Source organism: Heptranchias perlo, chromosome 27 (genome assembly GCF_035084215.1).
Source record: "Heptranchias perlo isolate sHepPer1 chromosome 27, sHepPer1.hap1, whole genome shotgun sequence".
In the NCBI taxonomy this organism is placed as follows: domain Eukaryota; kingdom Metazoa; phylum Chordata; class Chondrichthyes; order Hexanchiformes; family Hexanchidae; genus Heptranchias; species Heptranchias perlo.
In genome coordinates this window covers 8,702,936-8,724,957 of record NC_090351.1, presented here as the reverse complement: position 1 = coordinate 8,724,957, position 22,022 = coordinate 8,702,936, and the positions used below count along the sequence as shown (strand labels likewise).

The following is a 22,022-nucleotide window of genomic DNA, read 5'->3' as shown; positions in this document are numbered from 1 at the left end:
CATGAGCCACCTCATGAGGGGATAGCCCTTGTCACCTAGTAGCCAGCCTTTCACTTGCTGAGCCGGTTCAAACAACGTTAGACTGCCGCATAGTGAAGGCGTCATGACTGGTCCCAGGGTAGCAGGCATTGACCTCCATGATATGATGCGTGTGGTTGCACACCAGCTGCCTATTCAGGGAGTGGAACCTCTTTCTGTTCATGAAGATGGCTGAGTTGAGATGTGCAGTCAATGGCGTCTTGCACCATGGGGAAGCCTGCAATGCGAGCAAACCCTCGTGCTCACTCGTTCTGCTTCTCTCTATCAAGAGGGAACGTGATGAACCTGTTCCTCATTTCGTACAGTGCCTCCGTGACCTCCCTTATGCAGCAGTGCACTGCACACTGTGATATGTTGCACAGTTCACCAGCAGAGGCCTGGAAGGATCCAGGGCCATAGAAGTTCAGCGCCACAGTCACCTTGACAGCCACAGGCAATGCTGTCCTTGCCCTGCTCTGAGGCTGTAGTTGTGGCTGTAGCAGGTGACAGATCTCTGTCACAACCTCTTTGGTGAACCTCAGCCGTTGAATTCACTGATCCTCGCTCATCTGGAGGTAAGAGTGGTGTTCCCTAAGACTCTCATAGTTCCCTGAGCCTCCTCCTCCTTCTCCTCCTCCTCCATCTCCCCACAGCTTGACCTGCTCTACGTGGCCTCTCTGCATGCTCCCAGTCGTGTTCTATGCCCAGAAGGAGCCCTAGCAGACCACCCACGATTGCCAGGAATCTTGTTCAACACTGTTGTAAATTCCACCAACCGTAAGGCAGTACCTGCCAAACCACTCTCTATATACTATGGCAACTCTCTGTAAGTATAGGGAGCTTCAACAAACACGTCCTATTCTACCAGCAGCCAGAAGCAATAATTCAGGAACTAACCTGCAAAACCTGCATGATCCCTTTAAATAGCGCTGGTGGGGGGGTCCTTCATGCACTCTAAGACATGTTCAGGTGTTCGTGATTAAGACAATGCGTTGAGTGGAGCGTTAACTGCCAAAATGGTGTCTATCACTTTAAATCTGCGTTGCCCGCTGATCTAACGCACATTCTCCCTACTTTACATGCTGCCGATGTTCCTTATCTGTGCGTGCGCGAACCCCTTTATCAAGATGGCGTCCAGCGCACGTCACGCTAGAGGCGTGCATGCGCATTCCGGATGCCATTTTGGAACTTCGGGAGGCCGCGTAGCGCTGAAACAATGGGCGCTACATAGCCCAATTTCTATCCCGTAAAGTTTTGAGCACTCAACATTATCTACAGCAAAAATCTTTACCACACATGCTGTGACACAATTGCTGCTTCCCGGGGGAATGCTAAGTGAGTGCTGGGAGTATGCGTGCTTTCACACACTTCACCATGCATGGCTAAATGCATGGCCGGAGAGATGGTGCAGGAGGGAGGGCTTTAGATTCCTGGGGCATTGGGACCAGTTCTGGGGAAGGTGGGACCTGTACAGGCCAGATGGGTTGCACCTCAACGGAGCTGGGACCAATGCCCTCGCGAGGATGTTCACTAGTGCTGTGGGGGAAGGTTTAAACTAATTTAGCAGGGGGATGGGCACCAGGATGTAGCAATGGAAAGGAGAAACAAGGGACACAAAGGCTCAGGGGAGAAAAATAGAACTAAAGCAAGTAATAGTACAGTGTTAGGTGGGATCAGACTAAGAGAGAGTACAAGAAAGTCTAAGACTGGTTTGTAGTGCATGTGTGTAAACGCACAAAGTGTGGTAAACAAGGTTGGTGAGCTGCAGGCGCAAATAGCCACATGAGAATATGATGTTGTGGCGATAATGGAGACCTGACTCAAAAAAGGGCAGGATTGGTTACTAAATATTCCCGGATACAAAGTGTTCAGGAAAGATAGGGATGGAAAGAAGGGAGGGGGGGGGGTTGGCAGTATTGATTAAGGAGAATAGTGCAGTACCGGAGAGAGAGGATGTCCTGGAGGGATCAAGGACAGAATCTATTTGGTTAGAGTTAAGAAACAATAGAGGTGCCGTTACACTACTGGGTGTATTCTATAGGCCATCAGCTAGTGGGAAGGATATAGAGGAGCAAATTTGCAGGGAAATTACAGAGAGGTGCAAAAGCGATAGATAACAGGGAACTTCAACTATCCTAATATAGACTGGGATAGTAATGATAATATAAGGGGCACAGAGGGGGAGGAATTTTTGAAATGTGTTCAGGAGAACTTTCTTAACCAGTACGTTTCCGGCCCAACGAGGAAGGAGGCATTGCTGGACTTGATTCTAGGGAATGAGGTGGGCCAAATGGAGCAAATGTCAGTGGAGGAACATTTAGGGAACAGCGATCATAGTATCATAATGCAGGGAGAAGGGATTCACTCAGTTGAATAAAGAGACGGGCAGAAATACATTAAATGGTCAGAGAAAGATCTAAAATAAAGAGCTTAGGAGAAGACGTAAAACATGACGATATGAAATTCTTTCAGCACTTCACCAATAAAAGGGCAGTCAGAGAAAAGGTGAAAGTCATAAAAGATGCAAATGGATTTGAAAGAGGATGAGCAGGAGATAGTTAATATTCTGAATGATTAGTTCCTCCGAGTATTCACAAAGGAAGGTGTGAGCAATATTCCCTCTCCAAACAGAGGGCACGTAAGCAGAATTAATGACTTCAGTATAAATGAGATGAAAGTCCTAGACAGGCTGAAAGATTTCAAAACAAAACTTGGGACTGATATCAGGAAATTCATCTTCACGCAAAGAGTGATCAACGTGTGGAACTGACTCACATGAACATATGAAACTGGAGGACAGGTAAAGACCGCTGGTCCATCAAGCCTGCCCTATGCTCATAATGGCCATAGCTTCATGACTAAACACATCCTCTGCACCTCCCCCTCGCCCACCCCCCCCCACCTCGCTCCAGCTACGTCATCTTCTGGGAGAGGCAAAATATCAGAGAAAAACCCAGGGCCAATAAAGGAAAAAATACTCTGGAAAATTCCTCTCCAACCCCCTAAGGTAACTGAATCCAGTCCAGGAGATCACATGGTCCATGTGTTACCTGTAAAGCCACTTTTATTCTATAAGATATGACCTCTGCCCCAATCAAGAACCAGTCCAGATTAGATGCTGCAATGGGGGTGGAGACTTTAGGATCTTTCTGAATGGATGAACTAAGATGGGATGAATTGCCTTCCTCATCTGTGACTGTGTGAAGAGCTGTTTCCTTCATTTGACCTTTCCTCTCTTGAAAGCACTGAGTCATGATGGGATACCATTCCGAAGATGGCAGGCGCCCTCCAATACCTAACCCCGCTAACTATTCTTTACCCCGTGTGAGCCTGGACACTGAACGTTGGCAGGTTATTCAACTGTGGTGGCATCCTCCCATCAGTGAAGTCCACACATGCACACTGCCAGCAGGGGTCACTGGACAGCAATCAGGAGCGGGAACTGGTCTGATTATTCCCCCCTCCCCCCTGATCCAGAGATACTAGGACCAATTGTAGTGACCCAACTGCTGCCCTGATTGAGATCAGCTAACACAGCACAGGTCAAACCTGGGCCTTTCCTGGTCTGTGTCACTCAATGTAGTGTTGTTCTAACTAAATTAATCCTCACATCCAATGCTGTTTAATAAAACAAACACAGAATTGTTCTCAGAAAATGCTTCGATGTAATTCACTGTCGTTATACTGTAAATGTGCAGATACACTTCCAGCTCATTTACACACACACAGAGACACTAATATATTACACTGATGTTCTCACACACTGTGGGGTCATTTACATTGACAGAAATACTAGTGATCACACTCACTCTCACACACATGCACAGACTTAAAGGTGTAGTTACATTGATAGGAATGCAAGTAACCACACTCTCCATCTCACAAGATATAACTGCAGTGAGGTGTCAAAGCAGGTTTAAAAGTGCTCAGGGGTCCATTGGACATTTGAAGCTAAAGCAGAGGTTTATTTATAATGTCTTGAGAAAGTGGCTACTACTGGCCATGGTCTCAAAACATTCAAAACAGTCCGGCTCCCAATGTAAGCAGGCAATGCAGAGCTTAGTCCCCCACTGCAAGAGTCCGATTCCAGCTGCTCAGTATAACTCAGATCTCGGGTTGGGTAACAAACTATAACTGCAGTCTAACTCTCAGGCCCCTGTTTGTACGTTCATTTCTTTCAGAAGACTTTTGTCAAAGGTAGAAAAAAAATGGATAGGGAGAAACTATTTCCACTGGCAGAAGGGTTCGGTAACACAGATTTAAGATAATTATCAAAAGAACCGGGGTGGGGAGATGAGGAGAATTTTTTTTACGCAGCGAGCAGTTATGATCTGGAATGCGCTGCCTGAAAGGGGAATTAGATAAATACTTGGAAAGGAAAAATTTACAGGTCTATGGGGAAAGAGCAGGTGAGTGGGACTAATTGGATAGCTCTTTCAAAGAGTCGGCACAGGCACGATGGGCCAAATGGCCTCCTCTGTGCTGTAAGATTCTATGATGTATAAGTGTCACCTTTTGCCGGGTCTAGAGGGGGTATGGATTGGGGCAAAAAAAGTTTTAAAAATTGCGACAAGCCAAACTGTTCCGTGGCCCCAACATTGCACTAGTATAAGGGGGTACCTTTATTTGAATTCCATCTCTTTCTCTCTGGTATCGCAGAGTTTGCTGGCTTCTGCCCGTTTGCCAGCTCTTTGTTTAGATGCTGCAGAGATGGACGCAGTGCCCCTGACTCCCAGGACCAGCTGCTCTCCTCTGTGCTCAACCTCCATTTTGAGATCATGGTTGGTTTTCTGCAGCCACTGCAAGCAGTCGGAGTCAGCCTGGCTTTGATATCCTAATATAAAGCCTGTGCAACTGGATGAGACAAAAACCCCACCAAAAACAAAAGGGACAGTAAATGAGGGGAAAGCTATTCCCCCCCCCCCCCCCCCCGCAAACCCCCACCCCAGGAAACCAGACATTTGCTGCATAGTTTACATCAAAAATAGAAAGTAGAATGCCTGCTCAGAAAGCAGACAGCCTACAACAAAATAGACGGGTTGCAACTCTACATGCATCTAAGTCACTCGCTAATCACGACACTCCTCACACTTAGAATGCCGGCTTTATTAAGATACGACAAATGCCCTGCTCACTCCTTCATGACAAGATGGTGCAATAATCTCTGAGGGTCAAAGGTTAAGGGTTTGTGAACAGAAGTGGAAATTCTGCCTCTCTCTATTCAAGGCACTGTTATGGCTTCTTCACCTTTGACCCTCAGTTGAAGCTTCCACTTAAGACACTGTGAAAAAGAGAGTTATGCACCCAAAAACGTACAAAGGGGCTGCCATTCCCCTTTAATTAGGGTCACTGGTTTCTAGGGACTGAGTAAATCACATTTTATGTTCATTACCTGGAATTGCTGGGATTTTAACCAGTGTTTTCGGGGATCACACCCTTCGGTTCAGCCCATTTCTCTGTGGGAATCAGTGACCTCACCGATGGATTGCGGTGAAAGAGCAGAGCGCCCAGTGGACAGGAAGAGTCTGCAGTATTTACTCACCCGTGGCCTCAGCAGGTCCCTCCTGTGCAGGGAGAATGCTGACCTTGGTCCCCGTCCGTTGAATGAACTGAAGGAGGTTTGCCTGGCGCAGTTCTCTGGTCAGATCTTCCAGCTCACAGCGTTTCCTCTGCGTGAGGAAAAGAGAAGTTGCTTGTTTCTGAGTTCTGGAATGGATTAGGAGGGACATGGTCCCTCATCATCAGAATGATACCGGGATTCGGAGGGTTAAACGATGAGGGCAGGGCGCAAAAACTTGGCTTGTATTCCCTTCACTATAGAAAATTGAGGGGTGATCTGATAGAGGTGTTTTAAATGTTAAAAGGATTCAATAGGGTGGATGTGGAGACATTATTTCCTCTGGTGGGAGAATCAAGAATGAAGGGGCATAATCTTAAAATTAGAGCTAGGCCATTTAGGAGGTAAATCAGGAAGCACTTTTTCACACAAAGGGTAGTGGAAATCTGGAACTCTCTCCCCAAAAAGGCTGTGGATGCTGGGGGATAATTGGAGCTTTCAAGACTGATAGATTTTTGCTAGGTAAGGGTATTAAGGGATACAGAACCAAGGCAGGTTAAATGGAGTTGAGGTACAGATCAGCCATGATCTAATTGAATGGCGGAGCAGGCCCGAGGAGGTGAATGGTCTACTCCTGTTTTTATGTTCCTTCACTGGATTTGACCCTACATCCCAGAGGTGAAAGGACAGTATTCTATTTCTCCTAACCTGCTTTAACGTTGGCCTTAGAGGCTTTCTTACGGTGATGGCTCCCAATGCTTAGATCTGTGTTCCCGGCAGCTACCGCAATTTAAACTTGCCGGATTTGTTAAGACTGACCGTCCAAAGAAAATGGGGGTGAGATTGGTCTTTGCTAGTGGCACGAAACAAGCTCATAGCGAATTGGCAGCCCGTTTTACTCTGCGTCCGATTTTCTTTTCCATGGAAGTCATAATTTATCTATCGGGTCTTCCCAACTGGTCGGTCTTAGTGAGTGCGATGAGTTTACAGTGGGGGTTGCTGGCAGGTGTGGGAGACTGACGCGTTGGCAACTGGTGATGCAAGCATCCGCTAAGGCCAGCGTAAAACCAGCTTAGCGCCCAGCCCTCCCATTCTCTGTGTACGAACCCACCACAGCGTTTCCAACCCAGGGTGACAACTGGGTGAAATTGCACTGTGTAATGAACATGATGGCAGGAAATGGCACTGTTCGAGATTCAAGCAAAAGCGCTGGTCCGAGGCATTACACAGGGATGTGTTAATACATTTTTACTAAGATTGCACACCATGATTCAAGCCACAAGGCAGAGCTCCCCATAGGGTTGCCAACTCTGCTTGGACGTATTCCTGGAGGTTTCATCACATGACCTCCTGCCTCCAATCGCCCCGCCTGGTCAAGCAGCCTTTATTCCCCATCTCCAATATTTTTATAACTAATAAAAAAAGTGTTCAAAGAAAATGAATAAAAATTACAATTTTTTTAAATGGTCCTATGATTTCTCTCCTGTGTTGCTCGCAGCAGCGTCCAGGATATTAACCTTTAACTCCTGGAGACTCCAGGACAATCCTGGAGGGTTGGCAACCGTAGCTCCCCATTAACAAGGCAACAATCCAGTCCTGAGGCATCAAATAAAAAGAAATGAAATACTGTAGTGCAGAGAAGCAAGGCCATGTAGAATGGTGTATTCGGAACTTAGGAAGAGCAAGATAAGAGAGTTTAGAGAAGCACCAACTATAGCAGTATCGATAGAATAAAGAGAGACAAGAAAGTGTACTTCAGTTTATCTGAATTCAGAATGAGGCCTCATCAGCATTTACACAGTGAGCCTTCACAACGTACACAATAACGGTCTGATTACATTATCATTTAACCGACTGTTAAAACAGCCCTAAATTACAGCGCACGCATCCATGAATAGGGACCATTAGAGTAATGAGCACCTGAGAATACAACATTTCTGACCTAATCAGCTGAGTCCTTTAATCTCCTTTGTAAACCATGCACCTCATCTGAAGTATCTTAGAGGTAAGTTTCACCTGTTAGGATATCAAAAAAAAAAATGATATTTAAAGCATCTAATTTCTTGTGGTAATTACAGGTCTGTGGCTGGGCTCCTTGTATCATGGCAGGAACCTTTAATGTGACTCTTTGTTCTGAAAGGCTGTCTATAATGAGAGGTCAGCGCCAATCCATTACTCCTGACATCAGATGGTGCTTATAGGAAGTAGTGGGTGGCTGATTATTACCGTATTTTCAGGCGAGGAGGATGCGCCTAGATCTACAAGAGAATGCATAAGAATATAAGAACATAAGAAATAGGAGCAGGAGTAGGCCATATGGCTCCTCGAGCCTGCTCCGCCATTCAATCAGATCATGGCTGATCTTCGACCTCAACTCCACTTGCCTGCCCGATCCCCATATCCTTTGATTCCCCGAGAGTCCAAAAATTTATCTATCTCAGCCTTGAAAATACTCAACAACTCAGCATCCACAGCCCTCTGGGGTAGAGAATTCCAAAGATTCACAACCCTCTGAGTGAAGAAATTCCTCCTCATTTCAGTCTTAAATGTCCAACCCCTTACCCTGTGACTATGCCCTCTAGTTCTAGACTCTCCGGCCAGGGGAAACAACCTCTCAGCATCTACCCTGTCAAGCCCCCTCAGAATATTATCTGGTTCAATGAGATATTTATCATCTGCTAAAACTCCTTGATGGGGAAAGATGGCCAAGTTTTGGAACTGCTCGATAAAAGAGGAACTGAAGACTATCAACTTGAAACATTGCGATTTATCTTCCCCTGTTGTGAAAGTCACATGAGATCGGGGATTTTTCTAAGTTTTACTCAGCATAAGAAAGAAACTGCATTTATATAGTGTCTTATCACAGCCTCAGTTCATCCCAAAGCACTTCATAGCCAATGAATTATGTTTGAAGTGCAGAGACTGTTACTATGAAGGCAAACACAGCAGCGAACACAGCAAGAGCCCAACAAACAGCAAATGAATTGAATGACCAGATCATCTGGTTTTGGTTGCAGGAGAAATATTTGCCAGAACGCCAGGAATACTCTCCCTGTTCTTCCTCAAATAGTGCAATGGGATCTTTTACATCCACCTGAACACCTGGGCTGCTGTTCAATATTTCATTTGAAACATGGCTCCCTGACAGTACAGCACTCCCTCAGTATTGCAATGAAGAGTCAGCCTAGGCTATGTGCTCAACTCTATAATGGAAATTAACCCACAGCCTTCTGACTCAGAGGCAAGAGTGCTACCATCTGAGCCAAGCTGACACCTAGAGGATATTTATTCTAACAAAGCAACAGATGAAAAGCAGAAACATGAGAGCCCCGATTTTAACCTAACTCGCTGGCTGGAATGAGATGGGTTTGCGTTGGATGGTCGTTCTACACCCTGCCGTAAAAGACCCCATGGCACTATTTCGAAGGAGGGTAGGGGAGTTCTCCCCGGTGCCCCGGCCAATATTTACTCCTCAACCAACATCACTAAATCAATTTATCTGGTCATTATCACATTGCTGTTTGTGGGACCTTGCTGTGCGCATATTGGCTGCTGCATTTCCTACATTACAACAGTGACTACACGTCAAAAAGTGCTTCATTGGTTGTAAAGCGCTTTGGGATGTCCTGAGGGTGTGAAAACTGTATAAATGCAAGTCTTTCTTTCTTATTATTTAGTTATAATATCAAGCAGGCAATAATTGTAGGATACAAGGCTTCACATTGAAACATAGAATGAATGTGTAGGAATGGGGATCTTTAAACGTCATCACATGAACACTGAATGTACTCATGCGAAAGTCCTTTGTCTGCTTTTTTAATGGATGCACCAGTCCTTTTAAAATAAAGTTCTTAACACCTCTATTAAAATAGAGGACACAGGAACTTCATATCAACACAGCAAGCATTAGAACATTAATATTCAAAACCCTTTTTTCAAAGCAGAATGATCATTTAGATTTTAAAAATTTATGACATTTTCGATGAATTTAAGGGGAGCCCAAAATCCGCAAGCATCACAAAACCACGAAAAATAGTCTGTGCTGAACATCAGGGCTGATTTTCTCAAGAACTTGCTTAAGTGCCATCTTGGCTCAGTTATTATACTCTCAACTCTGAGGCAAATGTTTGTGGGTTCAAGCCTTGCTCCAAGACTTGGGCACATAAAGTAGGCTGACTCTCCAGTGCAGAACTGAGGGAGTGCTGCACTGTCGAAGGTATGGGTCTAGAAATTCGGTTGCCAAGCTCCTGTTCTGGGCGCTACGTGGCTTCCTAAGCCTGCAATATGGCGGGCAGGAGGCACACTCTCATTATGAGTCGGCGTGCGCTGCCCGCCATATTGGTAAATGCCAAAAAATCGGCGTGCATATGCAAATAAGGGGCCCTAGCACCGGTTTGAGGCCCCCACTGCAAGACTGCCCAGGGCAGACTCAGGAAAACCAACCCTACTTTTAAGGACCGCCTATTAGGCCGCAACCAACAAGTTAAGTTTTTAAAATATACTTCACTGAATTTGGAGCCGGTAGGAGCAGGAGAGCTCACCCCGACCCCACATTAAAAGAATGTGGGCAGCCACTGCTCACCCCCCACAACCCACACACCTGGCAACTTATCACCACCCTGGCTACCGGTCCCCCGCCGGATACCATCCTCCCCCCAACCCCGGTCACCGACTCCCCGCCCACCAATCGCCCCCCTGTGGCTATTAATCTTACCCTGCCCCCCCACGGCCACCACTAACTCCTGTCCCAATCATTCACCTTCTTCTCTTACCTGAGGGTGGCTGCCAGCGTCGCAGTGGCCCGATCTTTAAACGCTCTTCACCTGGCGAGCTGCCTCTCACTCTCCGCAGCTCGCCGCCTTCATGGAAATGAGGCCCGAGGCCTAACGTCGGGGGTATCTCGGACCTCACCGGGATTGTACCCCCGCATACTCTGCGACCAAATATGGGCGCTCGATTTTCCAGGCCGCGATCTTTTGGATGAGACGTTAAACCGAGGCCCCGTCTACCCGCTCAGGTGGACATAAAAATTCCCAAGGCACTTCTTTTTTAAAAGTAGGGAGTTCTCCCGGTTTCCTGGTCACCATTCATCCCTCAACCAATACCACCAAAAACAGATTAACTGATCATTCTTCTCACTGCGGGGCCTTGCTGCAAAACACGAGTGACCGCACTTCAAAAGTAATTTGTTGGATGTTAAGTATTTTGGGACACCCTGAGGGGCTGTGAAAGCCAGTATAGAAATTTCAAACCATTCTTTCTGTTGTGCTCCAAGTGTTTGTGGTAGGAGGGTCTCTAGTTACACATTTTGAATTGTTATTTCCAGCTTTGCACAGTTATAGTGAAAATGTCTCCTAGCAGAACAATGTAGGGTAGAGGCAGCTACACTGACACCTCAATGAGTTCACATTTAATAAAATGGGATTACCACGTTTGATAACCGTTACTTTCTGAATATATGGAAGGCAATTCTAAAATCCTGCTCATGGCTTCTTCACAATAGGTACACCAGCGTAAACAAAGTCTTTTCTCAAATTCAAAGCAATCTTTAACAGAAATAGGATGGGCCTCAGTCTGGCACCGGTAAAATGCTCACATTGTGCTCAGGTACAGTAACTGTACAAACAGAAAGAATGTGTCTTTGATTATTCTTCCTCGACCTCTCCGCTGGGTTGAATACCATTGACCAACTATTCCTTGTTCAAGGTCTGTCCTTCACAATTCACTTTCACTCCTCTCCCATGAATCATTTCATAAACTCTTCTCCCATGAATCATTTCTATCCACCATCCTTCCACCCCTAAGATTTACACGCTCCCTCTTGATCACATTACCTAGGAAGGGAACCGTGAGAACGCCCTGCTTTTTAAAAAAAAAGTGCCTTGGGAATTTTTACGTCCACCTGAGCAGGCAGACGGGGCCTCGGTTTAACATCTCACCCAAAAGACCACGGCCTAGAAAATCAAGCCCGCTCATATTTGAGCATCGGGATTGCAGGGTACAATACCTGCACCTAAATGGTGAGGCTTTCCAAGAACGCTGCGAGCTGTGGAGAGTGAGAGTTTTCACAACGGTGTGCAACCTTGGCATTCTGCTCAAGAATAAGCTCTCCTGCCTCCCCCAGATCTGATCCATTACTAAAATACGTCACCTCCAAAATGTCACCTACCTCCGCCTCTCCCTCTCTGCTGACTAAATATGTCACCTCCAAAATGTCACCTCCAAAATGCCTCTTCCTCTCCCTCTCTGCTGACTAAATCCTTTCCAGTGCCTTTATTACCTTGAGACTCATTTTCTTCAATATTGTTCGTCCCAGCTTGTCTACCGATGCCCTTCATGAACTCCATATTATTCAAAGTGCCATGGCCCACATCCTCACTTGCAGTAAGCCCTGCACTCCTATCATCCCTGTTCTCACCAAGCTCCACTAACTCCCCCTGCCCCAGGAGATTAACCTAGTCCTCACTGTCAAATCCCTCCATGGCCTCCTCATCCCATCATCCCTCCATAACCTCCTCTAGCCAAACATTCCTATGCACAGCCTTCACTCCTCATTTGTTTCCCCCACCCCACCATTCCTGGTTGCTTCTTCAGCCAATGCGTTCCCACCCTCTGGGATGTCCTCTCCCAGCAGCTCCTCGTCATCCCTTGTCAGCTTTTAAAAGCATCCTAAAGATCTTTCTCTTTGACAGTGTGTTTGCTCACTATATCCCCTCTTCCCTAAGCCCTCTTGCTGAGTCTCTACTTTTTGTCCACCACCCAGTGAAGTGCTCCGTGTTGCCCCTTGGTATTTGAGCACTGCTGTACAAATGTTATTGTTGCCCTCTTGTGTAGCTGTGTCCATTTGATTTCATCAACCTTGTTATTGCTTCCTGCCACTGGGAGTCCAGGATTCTTCCCACTCGGCTCCAGATAACCCTGCAGGCCAATAAATTAGGGGGTAAATTGATCTTAGCTGGACAAACGGTGGGAAGCTCATTAGTGGTCTGTGCTAGTAAGCTGCATGTTCATGGCTGGTTAAAAAACAGAAGTACCTCTATATGTGCTTGGTGGTGGTTAAGCCTTGGCTCTTACCAACACGCACTGAAGACCATTTGACTTAGGAAGGTGGGGTGCTCCAAGTGTCCAAGGGCTTCCATTCACAACCCGCCTGCAAAATGGCCAAGGACGGGGGACAGACAAAGACCAATATGGCAGCCCTCAATAACAATTGAGTAACCCTGTCCTGATATTTTGTTAGTCAGCCAGGTGTCACACTTATGGAAACCCACCACCATGTTTAAGAGTTTCTAGCGAAGCTACTAGGAAATCCAATCAAGTAGAGTTTTGTTTGCCTGACATGGAGAGTGTATCCTCTCCCCATAGAGATACAACTCCACTTACCTAAGTCCAGGGAGCTGGACCTCTGAGAAGGGTTATGTTGAAGTTTAACCGGTTAAACCTGCACTAATACTGGGTATGCTGTTTCCCCCAGTGAAATGCTCATATAGTCTGTGTCCCATGTGTTGCATTTAAATTGCACAATATGCGCAAATGCCAACAAATGCACTTGGAACAAAGTAAAATACATAATCTCAGCTTGGTTCCGTTGGTAGCTTTGGGTCAGAAGATTGGAGGTTCAAGTCCCACTACAGACTTGACTGCATATCCTAAGCTGCCACTTCAGTGCAGTCCTGAGGGAGTGCTGCATTGTTGGAGATGCCATCTTTCATATAAGACATTCTGAGATCTTGCCTGCTCAAGGGGGACATTAAGATGCCATCGAAGCTAAGCAGGGAACTTCTTATGATGTCCTGACCACTGTTCCTTCCTCAACCAACACCACTACAAACAGATTATCTGCTCGTTCATTCATTTGCCATTTATATTAAGTTTTCCTACATAACAATAGTGACTGCATTTCAAAAGTATTCTTTTGGCTCCGAAAAGCTTTGTGCTACCCTAAGGATGTGATAAGCTGCTATACAAATGCAAGTTCTCTCTTTGTATGTGACTATGAGATGGCCATCATGTTCAGTCCAAAACAAACTGTTTTTCTGCTAATTATTCTTGCCTACTGAAGGTGCTGACTCATTGCTGGGACACAGTTTCATGGCACTGGACAACCTCCAAGTATCATTCTTTATGTGTAGGTCGAGAAACCAAGAGTCAGCATGTCATTCAACCATGGGGGCATCACAACAAAGCTCCATCCTGTCCTCACCCAACACCCACACAGACACGTCCCAGCAGGGCTCACTGGATACTGATTCTGCCTGAGCGGCAATACCAGCCAATATTCCCAAGGCCAGTTGTAATACCTCAACTTAGATTAGCTTACTCAGCACAGACTGGAGATCATTGCTGGGACCTATTCCTGGTGTCTGTAGCCCATATATTCACTAAGCAGCTTCAATGAACGTTATAATTATGAGGTGACGATTGTCCCAATAAACCAATTCCAATAAGTTTTAGTGGATCACCCTTGTCAATGTTCGTGCACTATGGTCTGGAGCACGGGTGCGGTGTTTAGTTGCTAACCTGGCCTGTCCCTCCACGCAAAGCTCAAATGCTCCCTGTGGAGAAGAAGTCTGAATCGGCAAATGCGGTTAATTGTAACTGCTTGTTAACGCCTGAGGTCATTCAGAAGGCAATTGTTGCTGCTTGGTAACTTTCTGGCTCCAGGTGAGAAGAGCCCACCTTTCATTCTCTTTCTTATACAATCGTTTTTGCGATTTGTATCAAAGTGTGATACTCCGATGTGCGACATCTGGTTTGTCAATTCTGAAGTGTGATGGACTGAGTATAGACTCAAAAGGGTCAAAAATCCTTGGGACATGATCCCGGTGTAATTGCTGGGATTGTGCCTGCCAATGCCCTCTGATGCTGACCCTCTATGTCAGGAGGAGACAGGATGGGACTTGGCTGTGAAGGCCTCTGTAGCCTGTCAGCACTCATTTTCAGGGAGAGGAAAGAGAGGAGGGAGGGAGGAGAGGGAGGAAGGGAGGGAGGAGGAGAGGGAGGAAGGGAGGGAGGGAGGAGGAGAGGGAGGAAGGGAGGGAGGAAGGGAGGGAGGAGGAGAGGATGGAAGGGAGGGAGGAGGAGAGGGAGGAGGGGAGGGAGGAGGAGAGGATGGAAGGGAGGGAGGAGGAGAGGGAGGAGGGAAGGGAGGAAGGGAGGGAGGGGAGGGAGCAGGTGTGGGAGGAGGGGAGGGAAGGAGCGAGGGAGGAGGGGAGGAAGGGAGGGAGGAGGGGAGGGAGGAGGAGGGGAGGAAGGGAGGGAGGAGGGGAGGGAGGATGGGAGGGAGGAGGAGAGGGAGGAGTGGAGGGAGGAGGAAAGGAAGAAGGGAGGGAGGAGGAGAGGGAGGATGGGAGGGAGGAAGGGTTTCCACTTCTGAATGCTATTTTGTGAACTTTTATGGAAACATGCAGGGAAAGTCGGTTGAGGCTCGACTGTGATGCCCCACAAGGTACAATATCCTGTCAACACTTGAGGTTTAGATCTACACATAAAGAAGGAGCACCCTTTGCCAAGGGCTGGCAGTGCCCAGGCTGGGGTACAGTTTCAATGAAAGAGGCAGAAGGTGCTAGAAATGGAGAATCCTTTTAGAATCATTTTCTGTCTGGAGAAAATGAACTGCTGGTTATTTTAGGGGGTTAAAGGTTAGATTTATGAATGACGTAGTCAAAACTAAAGGCATCAAATCTTGCAGAGATTTAAAGTTCAGGAGGTGGCATCTGAAAAGAATGGATGTTTTGATGACTTTAAAAAAAATTAAAACACAACTTTATTTACACAGAAAGGGGTCATTACAAGAAATTTGCCATTTACAAACAGATGCGAAACTTAAGACTAATACAGAATGCAGCAGAACTGGTGGCTGACATTGTACATATTTAGAATTACCAAAGAATAATCGAGCATCAGTTTGAATTTCATTGGTTAAACTCCGTGGGCGACTGGGTTACTGGTAGTATGGGGTGAGGCCAAACTTGCCCAGATTTAGTCCTTCAATCATGTTACAGCATTCAAACTCACTGACAGGGATAGTGAGGGGGGCCGGGGGGGGGGAGGGAAGGTTAGATGATACAGCCCAGTGAACATAGCCCGGAGTAAGGCAAGTGAGTCAAGTGGATAGCAAACTGGCTACAAACCAGAAAACAGAGAGTAGGGGTTAAAGGTATTTACTCAGACTGGTGGAAGGTAGGAAGTGGTGTTCCCCAAGGATTGTGGATCAGCCATGATCTTATCAAATGGCAGAGCAGGCTCGAGGGGCCGAATGGCCTACACCTGCTCTTCACTCGTATGTTTGTACGTATGAATGATTGGTGCTGGAACCACTGTTGTTCATCACAAGGAGTCGTTGAGTCAAATAGCATAGATGCATTTAAGGGGAAACTAGATAAGTACATGAGGGAGAAAGGAATAGAAGGATTTGTTGATAGGGTGAGATGAAGTAGGGAGGGAGGAGGCTCATGTGGAGCATAAACCAGTTGGGCCGAATGGCCTGTTTCTGTGTTGTAAATTCTATGTAAATACTTAATCCCTGTTAGGTTTATATCTTTCTTCAAGGGACCTTCCCAGGACCATCAAATACAACTGGAGGATGCTAACAACCCCATCAATCTAATCCATGTTTTATAATCATCGGTACCTAGAATGCAGGAAGATGGACCAGAGAGAATATGTACTTGTCGAGCTCTTCCCAGGAGTACACACACACCACCTCTAAACCTCTGTCACCTCAGGACATTCCCATTAAAGGTGTAGGCGAGCCCAGCAGGTTTATTCAGTGAGTGGCTGATCCATAGAGAGCAATAGGGTTACAGGTTCAATCACCGGTCTAGCCCGACCTAGTTGATCTCAGCTGCGGGGAGTGGTATGGCCATCCCTGGGCTAGGGAGGGGGAAAATCAGGCTTTGGCTGCGCTGCACCCCACGGTCGAATAACCCACGGACAATCGCCGCCAAGATGCACGGGTGAATAATGGCCACTAGGGTGAGGTGTTGGAGGATGTCAAGGGTTCATGAAACCTAACCCCAGCCTCCAAGAGAGGTGGGGTGGGGATAAAATTGAAAGTGAATTGGTAAGGTCAAATAAAGGTGCGGAAGACTCCCTACAGTTAAAGGGACATCTCCAGTGGGAGCTGGACCAGTCCTTGGCTGGGGCAGAGATCGCATCATATAGAAGGTAAGGGGATTAACAGTTGACGTACATATATTCCATATGATCTTCTGGACTGGTTTCGATCGCCTGAGGGGGTCGGAGAGGGATTTTACAGAGGTTTTTATTCCCCTTATTGGCCCTGTTTTTTTTCCCTGGTTTTCTGCCTCTCCCGGGAGGTTACACGGCTGCGGGGGTGGGGGAGGGGGGGCACGGTGGGGAAGTGTGGTCATGAATGATAAATGGGGGTCAGAGCAGTCTGGGACTTAAAAAAAATTACGACTTGTGAGATCACATATGTTACAATATCTGCTAGGCTTAGTTGGCAAAGGCACTGGGCAGTGTGGATGTAAACCACACAGGTCAGTAGGTTCCACCTTCAATCCCCAGTCAGTGTTCAATTAGTTGACTGCAGCTGGGGCAGCAGTGAAGATGATACAGTTGGCTTCAGCACCCCAGAGTTAGGGAAAGGGAAAAATAATCAGCCAGGGTCCAGCTACTGATTGCTATATAATGACTCCTGCCAGAACACGTGCGTGTGTGCGTGCGTGCAATTTGGGAGAGAAAAGCATCTAGGATTCTGATGCGATGCCCTCCACAGTTGAATAGCCTGCCAACACTAACGTCTACACTCACACATGAAGAATGACCAATTGGATGAGGTAATGGAAGGCTGACAGCCTCTTAAGGAGAGGAGAGGAGGAAACTAGATTGAAAATGTTTGAGCGGCTCCTTCGACACTCTATCATGGACAGAGTGCAGTGATATTGTGAGAACATTTATCCCTGGGCACAAGAAGACACAACATTTTTACTGGTTGAACAGTCCAACAACAAAAAAATTCCTTTCCTCAGCTCTTTAGTCTCTCAGTATTGGCATGTAAAACATACAAACACAGAAAGTTCGCCGGCACTGGGACTGCCCAAAATCCTCCTACAGACTGACCTGAATTTCATTTTCCACCCTCTCAATGGCCTTCTCCACCAGTCTCACATCCTCCTCCAGTTGAACAGCTTCCTGAGATTTAACAGTTATCTCCTCTTTCAGTTTTTGTACCTTGGCTCTGATGCCGTGACAGGATTGGGCCTTCTGCGATTCCGTCTGGGACCTGGCGGACTCAGCGTTGGCCTCCAGGACCTGGACTTTCAGTACGCAGTCCCTCAGTTTCTCCTCGCACTCCTCCAGCTTCTCCTTCATCTCCTCCAGCTGCTCCCTCAGCTCTGCCCCATGGTGCTGCTCGGCTTTCAGTTCGTTCTCCCAGAATTCCACTTCCTCTCCCTCGGCACTCCTCTGGCCAATCAACTCCTGGAGTCTGCTAATCTCCTTGCTGACGTTTGACTGCTCTTCTTCCCCTAGTTGTTTAATTTCCACTTCGGTCAACTCCATCTCAGCCTGGAGGCTCTTCAGCTTCTCCTGCTGACAGTGGAGTAGCTGATTTAGGTCCACTCTTGGATGTTGGTCAGAAGTTGAGGCCTCTTTCTCAGGCTCAGAATCTTTAACCTTGACTTTGCTTTCCTTGCTCTTCCCAAAGGATTCCAGCCATTCACGAGCGCCTTCAGCAAAGGTTAGGGACTTCCTCTTGGGTTCTTTCGAGTGACTATTCTTGTCACTTTTACTCCGCAGCTTTGCTAGTGGTGGGAGGCTCTGTCTGTGGATACTCCTCTCTGGTCCTCGGAGCTTGTCTGAAATGGGCCGCAGGCTGAGGGAAGGCCCAGTGCGGTTTAAGATCAGCTGGACGTCCTTAGCTTGCTGGCCCCATTTACTGAGGGACGGCAAGAGTTTCTCATCTGGCGTCAAATGTCTCTCAACATCTTTCCACTTTTCTTTCAGAGTGTAGCGTCCAGTGCGACCTGCGAACAAGAGTGAATGAAAGCTGTTAACACAGGCTATCCTTGTGAAGAAAGGGAATTTGGCCAACAGAGGCTGATCCTTCCAATGGACCATAAAAAAAGAGACTTGCATTTATATACTGCCTCTCGTGACCTCAGGATGTCCCAAGGTACTTTACAGCCAATTACGGACTTTTGAAGTGTAGTCACCGTTGTAATGTAGGAAACACGGCAGCCAATTTGCGCACAGCAAGATCCCATGAACAGCAATGTGATAAATGACCAGTTAATCTTTCAGTGATGTTGGTTGAGGGATAAATATTGGCCAGGACACCGGGGAGAACTCCCCTGCTCTTCTTCGAAATAGTGCCATGGGATCTTTTACGTCCACCTGAGAGGGCAGACGGAGCCTCTGTTTAATGTCTCATCCGAAAGACGGCACCTCCGACAGTGCAGCACTCCCTCAGTACTGCACTGAAATGCCTAGTGCTAGATTATGTGTTTAAGTCTCTGGACTGGGACTTGAACCCACAACCTTCTGAGTCAGAGGTGAGAGGACAACTACCACTGAACCAAGGCTGACACCCTGTTTAACTTACACCATCACTGTCTCTTCTGAATTTAATCCTGTGAGAAAAGACAACTCTCCTATTTCTCCCTGGTCCATAGTCAATTAAAGAGTACAGACTTGCATTAATATGGCACCTCATCAGGTCTCTCGGGACATTCCAAAGCACTTTCTATGCAAGGACTACTTTTTGACATGCATTCACTGTCGTTATCCTGTAAGTGTTGCAGCCAATTTGTGCACAGCATGATCCCGCAAACAGGAGATGAAATAAATGACCATGTCAGCTGTTTTGATGGTATTGGTTAAGGGAGAAATGTTGGCTATGATACTAGGAGGACTCCCTGCTCTTCTTCAAACTGTGCAATGGGATCTTTTATATCTACTTGAAAAACCATACAGGTAGATCCGGCCTTGTTTAACTAAACAAAAGAACTCCAATATATTTTTGCAGCCTAAATTATTCAACAGTTGCTTTACACAGTTGACGTAGTCCAAATAGGCCTGGAGTCATATGGGTGAATCTTCTTAGGTCATCACCTGTTCCACTGCCATTCTGTGGGGAGGAGTGTGATGTACAGGGGAGGCCTGATTGGGAGTAGGGATGGATCGTGGGGAGTATTTGTTCTGGTTGCTATGTATGAACACATTCTTTATGAATTAATTAACAGAGCTGCTCCACAGTAGCCTAGAAATGACCCTTGGCAATATCAGCAAACACCAAATGCACTTGTAAGATGTTCCTTTGTCCATGAATTTAGCAGATACGAGGACCCATTTAAAATAAATGTGTTAACGCCTGCGTTAAAATGGCGGCCAGCAGAATGCCGTATGAGCACGTTAAACGTTCACCCGCTAGTATCACTGACAGTGATTCCCAGCCTACGGTGACCAGAGCAACCCTTCCCCCTGTTAATTATCCAGATTCTCATTGGCTCCCAGGGGATGGTGCACTGACATTGTAGAGTAGGCAGCAGTGCCTGTTGCTTCCAGTAGAGGGAGCCGTCGCCACCTTGGTTGGGCACAGGCATTACAACAAAAATGGCAACGCAGTGAGCAGGTCCGAGGCCTTGAATTCCCTCAGACTTTCTGCTGCTGAACCCCCCCGTCACTTCGCCGCAAGTGCGGAGGGAAGTCTGAGAAAATTCAGAGCCCTAGAGGGTAATTTTAACCTAAGCCGCCCGGAGGGAAACTGACCAGATTGGATCGGTCGCCCGTTGTACTTTCCATTAAAGTCAACCCTTCCGGTTTATTGTGAAAATACAGGACATATTCCTTTGTTCCTCAGGGACTATCTACAATGGCCAATATTAGCAACTTTACAAAGAACATTGGGTTGGAATTTGTCACGGCCTGTTTTCAGGCGCGTAAACCGTTGGCACGCATCATGAGCCTGAACGGGGAGGCCCGAGGCTCATCCGAAATTAGGCCTCATGCCTCATTGTAATAATTGGGGCGAGCTGCCAGTGCCTCCAGAGGCAGCTCGCCCATTTCATTCCATCCAGCTTGGGCCGCCTGCCTTGCTGGCAGCGGCTCTCAGGTAAGAGCCTGACATCTGTAGTGGGGAAGTTGTTAGAGGGTATTCTGAGGGACAGGATCTACAGGCATTTGGAGAGGCAGAGACTGATTAGGAACAGTCAGCATGGTTTTGTGAGAGGAAAATCATGTCTCACAAATTTGATTGAGTTTTTTGAAGGGGTAACCAAGAAGATAGATGAGGGCTGTGCAGTAGACGTGGTCTACATGGACTTCAGCAAAGCCTTTGACAAGGTACCGCATGGTAGGTTGTTACATAAGGTTAAATCTCATGGGATCCAAGGTGAGGTAGCCAATTGGATACAAAATTGGCTTGACGACAGAAGACAGAGGGTGGTTGTAGAGGGTTGTTTTTCAAACTGGATGCCTGTGTCCAGCGGTGTGCCTCAGGGATCGGTGCTGGGTCCGCTGTTATTTGTTATTTATATTAATGATTTGGATGAGAATTTAGGAGGCATGGTTAGTAAGTTTGCAGATGACACCAAGATTGGTGGCATTGTGGACAATGAAGAAGGATATCTAGGATTGCAACGGGATCTTGATAAATTGGGCCAGTGGGCCAATGAATGGCAGATGGAGTTTAATTTAGATAAATGTGAGGTGATGCATTTTGGTAGATCGAATCGGGCCAGGACCTACTCCGTTAATGGTAGGGCGTTGGGGAGAGTTATAGAACAAAGAGATCTAGGAGTACAGGTTCATAGCTCCTTGAAAGTGGAGTCACAGGTGGATAGGGTGGTGAAGAAGGCATTCGGCATGCTTGGTTTCATTGGTCAGAACATTGAATGCAGGAGTTGGGATGTCTTGTTGAAGTTGTACAGGGCATTGGTGAGGCCACACTTGGAATACTGTGTACAGTTCTGGTCACCCTATTATAGAAAGGATATTATTAAACTAGAAAGAGTGCAGAAAAGATTTACTAGGATGCTACCGGGACTTGATGGTTTGACTTATAGGGAGAGGTTAGACAGACTGGGACTTTTTTCCCTGGAGAGTAGGAGGTTAAGGGGTGATCTTATAGAAGTCTATAAAATAATGAGGGGCATAGATAAGGTCGATAGTCAAAATCTTTTCCCAAAGGTAGGGGAGTCTATAACGAGGGGGCATAGATTTAAAGTGAGAGGGGAGAGATACAAAAGGGTCCAGAGGGGCAATTTTTTCACTCAAAGGGTGGTGAGTGTCTGGAACGAGCTGCCAGAGGCAGTAGTAGAGGCGGGTACAATTTTGTCTTTTAAAAAGCATTTGGACAGTTACATGGGTAAGATGGGTATAGAGGGATATGGGCCAAGTGCAGGAAATTGGGACTAGCTTAGTGGTATAAACAGGGTGACATGGACATGTTGGGCCGAAGGGCCTGTTTCCATGTTGTAAC

General features: G+C 46.7%; 1 protein-coding gene across 4 annotated transcripts in view; it reads right to left on the bottom strand.

Annotated features, from left to right (window-relative positions):
- Nucleotides 1-22,022, bottom strand: part of LOC137344386 (ras association domain-containing protein 8-like) — a 93,909-nt gene that overhangs the window by 14,474 nt on the left and 57,413 nt on the right. The window contains exons 3-4 of one of the 4 annotated variants that reach the window (XM_068007287.1): nucleotides 17,663-18,567; nucleotides 5,561-5,687 (exon numbers count right to left, since the gene is read on the bottom strand). In XM_068007287.1, coding sequence (XP_067863388.1) covers nucleotides 5,561-5,687; nucleotides 17,663-18,567 — 1,032 coding nt within the window. The remainder of the gene's footprint in view (nucleotides 1-5,560; nucleotides 5,688-17,662; nucleotides 18,568-22,022) is intronic. The other 3 variants (XM_068007289.1, XM_068007288.1, XM_068007290.1) reach the window with 3 other exon arrangements.